Source organism: Clarias gariepinus, chromosome 6, assembly GCF_024256425.1.
Source record: "Clarias gariepinus isolate MV-2021 ecotype Netherlands chromosome 6, CGAR_prim_01v2, whole genome shotgun sequence".
Classification (NCBI taxonomy): Eukaryota; Metazoa; Chordata; class Actinopteri; order Siluriformes; family Clariidae; genus Clarias; species Clarias gariepinus.
The window spans coordinates 685001-697500 of NC_071105.1; the positions used below are offsets into that span (position 1 = coordinate 685001).

The 12500-nt window shown below is 42.4% G+C and overlaps 1 protein-coding gene across 1 annotated transcript in view; it reads right to left on the reverse strand.

Moving 5' to 3' along the window:
* scn8ab (sodium channel, voltage gated, type VIII, alpha subunit b) overlaps window positions 1-12500 on the reverse strand; it is an 81514-nt gene that overhangs the window by 27042 nt on the left and 41972 nt on the right. The window contains exons 13-17 of the mRNA XM_053497859.1: window positions 10782-10914; window positions 10449-10687; window positions 9108-9281; window positions 7807-8163; window positions 6069-6545 (exon numbers count right to left, since the gene is read on the reverse strand). Coding sequence (XP_053353834.1) covers window positions 6069-6545; window positions 7807-8163; window positions 9108-9281; window positions 10449-10687; window positions 10782-10914 — 1380 coding nt within the window. The remainder of the gene's footprint in view (window positions 1-6068; window positions 6546-7806; window positions 8164-9107; window positions 9282-10448; window positions 10688-10781; window positions 10915-12500) is intronic.

Here is a 12500-nt window from a genome sequence, read left to right on the forward strand (position 1 = left end):
TTGCCACCACAACATTCAACAGGAAGAGCAGAACGAATATAAATGATTCAGCGAACTAGATATAGACACAGTCTCTGTGACAGAAAGGGTGAGCTTGGTTGTTTTTACGTGTGGGTGGGGTTATGTAATGCCCACATGACCAGAACCATGAAATATCAGCATGACTGATGAAGATGGCATCTGCATAAAAGATAACAAGTAAAACATTTTGTAATACCGTGATATTGGACATTCACACACACTCTTCATCAACATGGACGTCAGGGCAGAATGATTGTACAATACACATTTTGAATAGAAGAAAACCACCAGGAATATGAAGCACAAGGTTTGAAATCAACACAGGGTCAAATTTATACACCTTGTTGTCTATACCGCTTTATCCTGTATTCAGGGTCGCAGGGACCTGGAGCCTATCCCAGGAGACTTAGGGCACGAGGCAGGGTACACCCTGGACAGGGTGCCAATCCATTACAGGGCACACACACACACACACACACACACACACATACTGTACTTACACGCTCATTCACACACTCCGGGCAATTTGGAAACAGCAATTAACCTAATTTACATGTCTTTGTCCTGTGGGAGGTAACCAGAGTACCCGGAGGAAACCCACCAAGCACGGGGAGAACATGCAAACTCCATGCACACAGAGACGAGAATCAAGCCGGGCCGGGAATCGAACCCGGACTCTGGAGGTGCGAGGTGACAGTGCTAACCACTACACCACCGTGCCGCCTAAATTAGTTTATTAACTCAGTGATGCTAAAAGTCATGAAATGTCTGAATTTGCAGAGCCCGAGACCTCTCAGCTTCCTGTTAGTGATAATTTAATTCAATTCAATTTTATTTTATTTGTATAGCACTTTTAACAATTATGCTTTATAAATTTATAAAATGATGAGCTCCAGCTGGTAGATTCCCTGTGTAACATAAAAATTGTATGTGAGACAGCACTCGCTGTATTGACCAACACACAGTACAATGGGCGAGTCCCATGTAAACTCAGTACAAATGGGAGAAAAAAGATGTAGATTTACATAAGTCAGGAACTTCTCTCAGAGCCGTCCCTAAACATCTGCAAATCCCCAAATCTATTTAAAGTACAGTACTATACACACTGTAAGTAAAAGTTGTTGGGAGGTGGAGCCACTAATAGTCAAGGTCTAGAAAAAGATCCAAACTGTCCCCATAAGGAAAGGAGAAGCAACCCAGGAACAATCAAGGCACAGGCCTGTCAGGAACTGCAGGCTGATGGATCACTTTTGTTTCTGTCTTTAGTCAAGCCAGTTCTTCATCACCATGGATGGAAAGATGGATGAAGGAAGAAAGGAAGAAGCCCCTGCAAAAAAACACTTTTAAGCACCACTAAAGACCACAGCTGTGCACATGGAGCACGTTGATTATGGTGTATGGAATAATGATGAAGGGGGAGAACCTTTCAGCAGAACCTCAAATCATAAGCAAGAAGGTGTTCCAACAGGACAATGACCCCAAACTCACATCAGAGCTGGGTAAGGAATGGATAAGGCTGGCAAATGTAAAGCTTTTGGAGGCTTAACCCTATTGAATATTTGTGGAGCTTAAAAGTCAGGTCCATGCAGGAAACCAACATTTAATTAAACATTCTGCTAATATGAGAGGTTAAAATTCAACCAGGATCGCCCAGTATTGTAGACCTAAAGCATCTACTATGAAGGTGAAACCTGCTTCGGAATGTTCAACCAAATACAGTATTAAGTGTGAGGTGTGTGCGATTTGGAGCTCGGTTGATTTCAGAAACCCAAAATAAATGAAAGCTCGTGCTCCGAATTCTTGTGGTTTACTTCTATTAAAAATGTGTGTGTGGGTATGTATGTGTCTGTGTGTATATGCAATCATTCCGCACGCAAAATATACAATCACTGAAAGTCTGATAATGCCCTGACATTCATGTCCATGACAGGTGTAATAAGTGACCAGACACACAGGTGGAATGAATGAAGCAGGATGCAACTGTATATCCACGTCTCCTGCTCTCACATGCGCATACAAAAGAAATAAAAGCAATAAAGTGAAGCATTACATCATGCCCTGGACTGCGACTGTTCTCTGGCTGAGCGGAGAAGCTCTGAGTGGAGAAGCACTCAGCAGAAGCAGGGAGGCAATAAATCACAGCAGTAGCCGAGCTCAACACTACGGCTGTACCGCCTACGCAGCGTGAATCTGCTGCGTGATACCGCCGTAATCTACTCTTCCTGACTCCGCACCTTTGTCCTGTTTTAATTCACCGCCTTTAATCTACTCACACAAACTGCAGAACTTTCGCCCTGGACATCATGCGGTCACAGGGATGGCTTTTCCATCCAGATGTTTCTCCCGTGCTGGTGTGGGTAAAGCCATGAGATCCAGAAGACCAGTCCAAAGACCCTGTTGTACTTAGTTTACATCAACATTAAAAGAACGCAACAGCAAATAGTACACTAAATTTAACTGTAATATAAATATAATTTTCTGTAGCTACTCTGATGGAAATCAGACACTCAGTGAATTGTTACACAAAACACCAAAAAAATTTACAGTCACTGAGTTCAGCTGATTATATTATTAACTGGTTTATAATAAGGTAGGGTTGCCACATATAATGCAAGTCAACAACGGATTTATAACGGTATGTGTTAGAGGAAGTGTAGTGTACGCAACTGATCTACCGTATTCAGCACTACTGTGTCCCTTTTCATCTTCATGTGAAACAGAATAAAATACGCTTATCATATTTTCAGCTGATAATGTAGTGAATTCAGCAGCTTGTCAATGGCGTTGTAGTTTTCCAGATGAACAACCTCGAGGAAAGGACCGAAAGTCACAAGGCAGTGATGTTGCCCAGGACGAAAAGTGCTTAAGAAGAGAAATAAGCTGTAGAAAGGTTTACACTAGGCATGAAACAGAGACAGGGGCTTTCTGATCATCAGGAAGGGTGCTTAAGAGTTTAAAACTCATCAGCAACTCCATGTGAGGTGAGGTGGAGTTACAATCCATCTCCCGTGGAACTGCATCTGCTCTTTTACGTCATCTGAAGACGCAAAGTGGCTTTACAAGAGACAGAAAGTGCACCAAACTCACAGCTGAATCTAGAGACAATGGACAATTATCTAATTATATAATTATTCAACCAGGAGTGCATTTAACACGTGTTAAGTTTAAAGTCCCATATTTTATAGTTTCTTTAACAAGTTAAAAGAGGTCTCAGAGTGTGTGTGTGTGTGTGTGTGTGTGTGTGCGCGTGTGTGTGTGTGTGTGTGTGTGTTAATGCCCCAGCTGAAATACCCCTATACACACTATATTGCCAAATGTATTCACTCGTCTGCCTTCACATGCATATGAACTTTAGTAGCATCCAATTCTTCATCGAAAGGGTTTAATATGATGTTGGCTCCGCCCCCTTTGCAGCTATAACAGCTTCAACTCTTCTGGGAAGGCTTTCCATAAGGTTTAGGAGTGTGTTTATGGGAATTTTTTAATCATTATTCCAGAAGTGCATTTGTGAGGTCAGACACTGATGTTGGACGAGAAGGCCAGGCTTTGTCTTTTCTTTTCTGTTCTAATTCATCCCAAAGGTGGTCTATCAAACGCGCTTGTCCATGTCTTTATGAACCTTGCGCAGTCATGTTGGAACAGGAAGAGGACATCCTCAAACTGTAGCCTGAAATTCTCCAAAATGTCTTGAGCTGAAGCATTAAGAGTTACTTTCATCTGGAACTAAAGGGCCGAGCCCAACTCCTGAAAAACAACGCCAGATCATAAAATCCCTTCACCATGCCCAGGCCCTACTGCTCAGGCTCCTGACAGCAGAACCCGTGTGCCGAGTTCATGACTTTTTAAGCATGTCAAGATCCCCCAAAAGTTCTGGATGCTGGGAAAAACTCCCTAGAAACACAAGAGGGCCCTCAGACACTATGAGGTGTGTGCACTGTGCAGTGTTGTTTTTGCACCAAACATACCGTTAGGAAGTATGGACAAAAGTTCAACCTTGATTTATTCAGACCATAACACATTGTTCCACATGCTTTAGGGAAACTTCAAATGTGTTTTTGCAAAATTTAGCCAGGCTCAGATGTTTCTCTTTACTCTAGCCCAGACATACAGTATGAAGAACACGGACGATAGTTGTCCCATGTACTACACAGCCAGTACTTCCTGCAGCTCTTTTAATATTGCTGTAGGCCTTTTGGCAGCTTCCTTGACCAGTTTTCTGTTTTGTCTTTTCGTAAATTTTGGAGGGACATCCAGTTCTTGGTAATGTCACTGTTGTATCTCCACTTAATGATGACGGTCTTCACTGTGTTCCATGGCATATCTAATGCCTTGGAAATTCTTTGGTACCTTTCTCTTGACTGATACTGTGGACATGGCTTTTGCTGTAAGATGAGACTAAGAAAATGTCTGGAAAAGCCTACTAGAAGAGGGACATTATTTTAAAGTTTTATATTATTTTTTACGTTTTTTTTTTCAGTTGAGTTATACAGGTTATAGGTCACGTTAAAGGTGGAAAAGGTTTATCTTGGTCTCATTCTTTTTATACCACAAAAACGCATTTTTGGCATTTTGGGTCCTTATCACTAGAAGCGCAGAGCAGCGGTCATTTGACCGCAAGGGGGTAAAAAAAAAAAAAATACTTCACACTCGATCAATTTCCAGGACCCTCCTTTCAAGACTTTTCCTAGTTCTGTGAGCTTAATCACCCTGTATGCTTAAATTTTTATAATCGCACCAGTAAAAGCCAGTATAAAGCTATTTTGCTCTTATTTACGTGAAATCGCTGACAGCTGCGCAGCGGCATGACGTTTCCTGTCTTTTCCAACCTGCGATTCTCATTTCTCTCAGCAGATGGCGCAAGGAATCGTGCCAACTATCTATGCGTCATTCAGTGCGTATGTGTAACTATCTCAGGTTTCATTCCATATATGCAGTTTATATATATATATATATATATATATATATATATATATATATATATATATATAGCTTCAAATAGAATGAACAAACTAATAACATTTTCTCCATACGATGTAAAATTAAGTAGAGCTTTCCTTTTTGTTATAGTACGAAGCCCCTAGATGGACAAAGGAGGAGAAAAAACGGCAGAAAAAAGTCAAAAACTTTGGGTTATAATTCCAAACATGACTTGTTTTTTCCCTCTGACTTGTTTTTTCCCTCTTCCTTTGTCCCCTTAGAGACTCTGTAGTAGGTTTTCTCAGTTGAATATGAAAAAAAGATACCGCTTATTATCAACGCGGGAATGAATGGCGCATTGTCCAAGTGCAAGTTGATCTTGGAGCTAAACTATTTGCTTTGGGTGAAAGCACCATCTAGCGATCATTGTGTGTCAGCAGCAGCTTCCCATTCAAAACAATAGGCGGTCAAATGACCGCTGAACCGCGTTTTTAGTAGGTGACACTGGCGCGGCGCTTCTAGTGTTATTCATTACTACCGATTGTTCCTGAGGCAGACAGTAGGACACTCAGCTGGAAGGAGCTTCATGCGCTTGATTTGTCCACTAAACATCTGTGTTACTGCTTTCACATTTCGATTTCGACATATCAGAAAGAATTGTTTTGGTGTCTTTAGAAATGGCGAAGCTCTGCACAGAAGTATTCTGCACACGAGTCATTTCCTTCCACAATGAGTTTTAGCGATGTGTCCTCATTTTAATTTGTGCCGTTTTCCATACTTTCTCTTACTAGTGTGTACAGATATCAGTGTGTGTGGACGTCACACTAGCTTGGTGCTACCTGTGAAACCATGGCAACCTGGAGGAAACTAAAGATAGGAACATTGGGGAAAAGCAAGACATTTCCTAAACAGAAATGTCACTGATTTCACACTTGATGGGCAGAACAGTGTTGTGTAATGGCTTAGCATTCTAACAAGCCTTGTCGTAAGGCTCACAGGACATTTTTAGGACTTTGTATGGGTAGGGAACATATTAAAAAAAATAATTTATATTAAAAAAGTCAGAAAGTGCCAGTGCTAGCCACTCCACCACTTCTGGCAGCCCACCCCATCCCCTTCACATTACTCACATCTTTGCTGTTCTCCACATCTGATTCACTGCTGAAGTCCTCTGTATTCAGGTTCTCAAAGTCTGACTCTCCCATGGCAATAGGGACACGCACGGTCAGGTTAGGATTGTGGATGAAGGACATGCGGTCCTCGTCGATCATGTACTTCCCTACGCTGCTGCCAATGCCGCTGGTGGTGCCGTTGCCATTCTTGGCGAATTCGAGCTCACCACATTTGATGTCTACTCCCGTGTGATTGCCGATGATGTTAAGTTTCTTGTCATACATGTCATCCAAAGGCTTATCCTCGTCCTCCAGAGGTGACTTCTTCAGAACGTGAGCGACCAGCAACCGTGCGTGGATTTTGGCCCAGGCGATGCCCTTTTTAATCCGGATGACTGAGATCTGCAGGTTGTTCATTTCCCCATCATCATCAGTGGCGGCCAAATTATCAGCACTGAATGAGCTGAGCAGCAGAGCCAGGAACAGATTCAGTACCTGGAGAGGAGGAACAGAGGAGTCTCAGCAGGGCCAGGGTGTATCCTATAATACAATCAATATCTTAAAAAAAGATTAAGGGATGCATAACGGGGATTATGATAAGTACACTTGTCTACTTATCTCCAATCTCTTTACTGTCTTATTCCTGTCCCTGTGAATCCTTTCAAATACATGTATAACAGATTATATACATGCAAAAGATCTGCATATATACACTCACCTAAAGGATTATTAGGAACACCACACTAATACGGTGTTTGACCCCCTTTCGCCTTCAGAACTGCCTTAATTCTACATGACATTGATTAAACAAGGTGCTGAAAGCATTCTTTAGAAATGTTGGCCCATATTGATAGGACAGCATCTTGCAGTTGATGGAGATTTGGGGGATGCACATCCAGGGCACGAAGCTCCCGTTCCACCACATCCCAAAGATGCTCTATTGGGTTGAGATCTGGTGACTGTGGGGGCCGTTTTAGTACAGTGAACTCATTGTCATGTTTAAGAAACCAATTTGAAATGATTCGAGCTTTGTGACATGGTGCATTATCCTGCTGGAGGTAGCCATCAGAGGATGAGTACATGTTGGTCATGAAGGGATGGACATGGTCAGAAACAATGCTCAGGTAGCCCGTGGCATTTAAACGATGCCCAATTGGTACTAAGGGGCCTAAAGTGTGCCAAGAAAACATCCCCCACACCATTACACCACCACCACCAGCCTGCACAGTGGTAACAAGGCATGATGGATCCATGTTCTCATTTTGTTTACGCCAAATTCTGACTCTACCATTTGAACGTCTCAACAGAAATCGAGACTCATCAGACCAGGCAACATTTTTCCAGTCTTCAACTGTTTCAATTTTGGTGAACTGGTGCAAAATGTAGATTGAGCAGATTGTGAAATACTCAGACCGGCCCGTCTGGCACCAACAACCATGCCACGCTCAAAATTGCTTAAATCACCTTTCTCTCCCATTCTGACATTCAGTTTGGAGTTCAGGAGATTGTCTTGACCAGGACCACACCCCTAAATGCATTGAAGCAACTGCCATGTGATTGGTTGATTAGATAATTGCATTAAGGAGAAATTGAACAGGTGTTCTAATAATCCTTTAGGTGAGTGTATATATACAGTATGTACAGCTCATACATGACTTTAAATAATTGTAACATCTGTCAAGCTGACAAGAGTTTTTTGTGCACTTTCCTTAAATAAAGTGTGAGAATGTATAGAAAGAGTCAGGTTTAAACTCACCACTAAGTTTCCAATGACCATGACCATCATGAAGACGGTCAGGCACATGGTCTGTCCCGCCACCTCCATGCAGTCCCACATGGTCTCGATCCATTCTCCACACAGCACGCGGAACACAATAAGGAAGGAGTGGAAGAAGTCGTGCATGTGCCAGCGTGGCAGGTCGCAGTCTGAGGCGATTTTACACACACAGTCCTTGTAGCTCTTCCCAAACAGCTGCATACCCACCACGGCAAAGATGAAGACAATGATGGCCAGCACCAGGGTCAGGTTTCCCAGGGCACCCACCGAGTTCCCGATGATCTTGATCAGCATGTTCAGAGTGGGCCATGACTTCGCCAGTTTGAAGACCCTGAGCTGAAGGAGGACAGAAGGGTAAGGGGAAATGCAAACGTGTCTTCTGAGGGCCAGGGATCAAGTCATTATTAACAACCAGTTGTACCTGCCTTCTTGTATGATTTTCTCTGGCGATTTTGTGTTGTATGGTTTGTACGGCTTCTAAAATGGCCAGAATATGGTTTAAGTAAATCTCCAAAATAAACATTTATATCCTGTTTAACTGATGGCCTTCAATTATCTTACCCTGTTACCCCGCTCCCAGAGACACCTCTAAAACCAGTGGATGAAGCTTATGAGACGACTATATCGACTGACTGCTGAGTGAATCGAGCACATGGAAGTTTATTGTAGACATTAATGAAGTACATTGTAGATTTTAATAAACGTCCGGGTAGGCAGGTCTGCAGGTTGTTGCAGAAACATTCTACATTTGTGTACCATCAGTAGTTGTGTAGCACCATGTGGGAAACGTTAAAGCTTTAAATTAGTTTTCAGTACATGAAGCCATTGCGGAGATGCACAGTGGCTGGCTTCCTGTTCGGCACCTCTCGGGTCAATTCCAGTACCACGTTAAAGGAATATAAGAACAATTATTTCAATTATTTGTTTTTTTCTTTTGATTTAGATTGATTGAGTAAGTATATCTTTAGCAGAACTACAAATAATGCTTTTAAGGCTTTTCTGTTTATTGTTTATCAAAGATTTTACGGAAGTAAGAAATTTGTATCTAAGCTAGCAAGAGTAAGGAGTTGAAATGTGAAATACCATGCTGTAGTGCCCCCTTGAGGCCAATCAGTCTGCACCCCAGACATAACACTAATTCCCCAATTCCGTCAATTGTTTTTGGTGCAGAAGAGCAATCCTTTGTTTATTTTTATTAAATAACCATGAAGCAGATACACATACTTCACCTAATTCTGATCAAATCTATAAAAAGTGCAAAAACACAAATCCACACTCACCAATCTGAAGGATCTCAGCACTGACAGTCCCTCAACATCAGCGAGCCCCAACTCCACCAAGCTCAGGCTCACGATGAAGCCATCGAATATGTTCCAGCCCTCCTGGAAGTAGTAATACGGATCCATGGCTATCAGCTTCGCAAACATCTCAGCTGTAAAAATACCCGTGAAGACCTGAACACGGAAAAACAGAGTGTAAGACAATCAACTTTCTTCACCATACAGACATCCTGATAAAAACCACAGCTCAATATGGCGATGTCCCGTGTCCTGGCTGGTCAGAAGGTGTTGATTAATTCTCTATAACATTAGCTCAGACACTTCTTTGTGGTTTCTCTGTTACATGTCAAGCCATGATTTTGTTTCATTAAACAAGAGAAAGACAGACAATAATAAGAGGCTGGTAAGGGAATAAGTCTTTATACGAGACAGACAGACAGACAGACAGACAGACAGACAGACAGACAGACAGACAGATAGATAGATAGATAGATAGATAGATAGATAGACAGACAGACAGACAGACAGACAGACAGACAGACAGACAGATAGATAGATAGATAGAGCCAAGCTGTAGTGCGGACTGGGTATTCGGCTGTGGCGACCCCTTGCCGGGAGCAGCCGAAAGAACAACAACAACAACATAGATAGATCGATACCAGTAGCTGTACTGTATATCGTAGCTATATACTGTTTATAACTTTTTAACCAATGTTAAAATAAACCCTAAACAGTGTAATAGTATCATGTTCTTTATCATACAAATGATTCAATTGTTATTAGCCTGTTGTAAAACAAGAGGAACAACACACTGGAGAACATGCTGAACTCTGGGTAGTAACAGTAACTCTGGTGTGTTATTACACCACTGAAGGTTATTAGGACGTTAGCAGACAGAATCAGAATGAATCATGGGAAAGGGACCAGTAGTTTAATTACTGTACCACAACTACGGTGGCTCTGAAGTGCAAAACAAATAAACAAAACTGAAAACAAAAAAACTAAACTGAAAACAAAATATCAAAACCCAAAACCCAAAACTTGAACAAACATCATGGATGCACATTCGGTGCTGTTCTTTATTTCTAGCTCATGTCACCTCAGGAAGCTTTTTCTTGGTACTATTAGCTCTGGATTGTTCTGTAAAGCCTGCGCTGTGACACTGTCCATTAATAAAAGAAAAATGTTAAATTTGCTTTTGGAATCTCAATTCATTGTGACTTCATTTCAGCGAAACTTGTAGTGACCCTGTGAAAGTGAGGTCTCCTGTGCCATTTACCCCCTAAAGTGACCACAACCAGTTAGTCCACACTGCGCTTTTGAGAATACGATCTGACTCACCAGATTTCCTACAGACAAAACTTCTTCAAACGCAGGAGTCATGGGGTAGTGCTCCATGGCCATGAACACGGTGTTCAGCACGATACATATAGTGATGGCCAAATCCACAAATGGGTCCATGACTATCAGATTAACAATCTCCTTGATTTTTACCCAGAGGGGACAGCATTCCCAGATCAGGAAGGTGTTGGCAAACTTGTACCAGCATGGAGGACACTTTCTCTGAGACTCCTCCAGCTCTGTGTGAGGAACAGCAAAGGAAATACAGGGTTTAGAAAAGGAGATTAAGAATCTAAAGATGAGAATGCTGAAAAGGAAAGTAAGGTGCAGTACCCTCCACTAGGGTGTTGGTGATGACGGTCATCACGCTGTTAGCTCGCTCTTTACGTCCGAACGAAGTGTTTAGCTGATCCACAGACACCATGAGAGAGCCTGAGTGTTTCCTCTTCATGTCCACCTCAGTAGTCTGTACAAGAGAGGGAGGAATGAGGAAAAAGCAAACACACCCACGTATACACAGTGACAGCAGCACTGGAACACACGCACACACACACACACAAGGACAGCATGAGATTCACCTGCATCCTCTTCATCACATCAAAACGCAAGCATCTCTCCATCCCTGAGCTTCCTCCCACACACCTGACTCGACATCTCCTCGCTTCACTCCAGCTAATCCTCATCACGCTACCCTTCTACACAAATAGTAACTGTAGGGAGCATTCTCCTGATGGCACGTTGAATTGGACTGAATTGAAGAAATGAATGTCAACGGTGTCACACAGGGTTAATGCAGGCACTTCCAGCTAAATTCAAACTTGAACCACAACACACAGGTACTCTCTATCTTCCCCTCTCTCTCTCTATCCTACATCCCATCCTATACAGGGTGGTGAGACCTGCTGACAAACTGAGAGAGAAAATCTCTTACTAGTATTTATCTTACTAATAAAGGCTTTCTCAAGAACTGAATTAAAACATCTGATGATTTTTACTGGCTGTTTATGATCTCCACAAAATGCACCCTTCCTAATAAAGATATGCATTTGTCCCTATTTATCAGCTCCTGTATCCCGTTCATCCCGCCCACACCCCGTCTCCATTGAAAAGGACAGAGCAGCACTCGGAGACTTTAGCACAGTCCGTCCTCCATTTTTAAACAAGCTCCTACACTTCAGTATCTCCATTCCTGCTGAGCTGGTCTACCTGAGGAACAGCGCTTCGGGCTTTAGTCATCGCTGCACGGTTGCCAGATTGACTGATTTTACACTGCTGTCCAAATCACCATGTCACCAAGTCAACATGCATGACCATGCACACAGTGGGACAGGAGGTTAATTCAAAGACTTAAAGGCCCAGCTTCCACACAAACACACACACACACACACACACACACACACACACACACACGTCCATCACCAACACATTTTACTGCTGAACTAATGCTGTGTATGGACTGTACAGCAAATACGTCTTAAATTATTAACCGGTATGTAGGACAGTAATGTGGTGAACTGATTTAAAGGTATCTTTTCCCGTGTAAACAACGGGACACTGTTTGTCAATCACCTTACAATTTGTTTTTGAAACTGATCATTTCCCGTTGTTTTAATTTAAATAAATCCCCGTGTAGGAATTCAGAGCCGAATTACAGACGTAGTCATACAGAAAACAGATGATGCAGAACTGCTGTGTGTCGACTGTACGAGCTCCGGGATCACAGATGGTGGTCAGTGTGGTGGTGATGGTGTTGGTTTGAGCTGCGTGGAGACTGGGCCTGAGGTTATGCCTCAACCGGAGACGATAAAAGAGGCGAAGCCTGGATAGAGAGTATAAGGATGTCAGTCTGTCATGCTAGCTAAGATGGGGAAAATGTTACTGGAAAGGTTGGGAAAAGATTCAGCTGCATCATGTTTAATCTGAAGAAGGTAAGGACAGGAAGAGAAGTTCGAAAGTTAAGGGAAGGACAGGAGGAGCAGGAGGAAATGTAAAATGGTGGACTATATGATAGCGCCAGAAGGTATAGTATGGGGAGAAGTATAAATAATAATA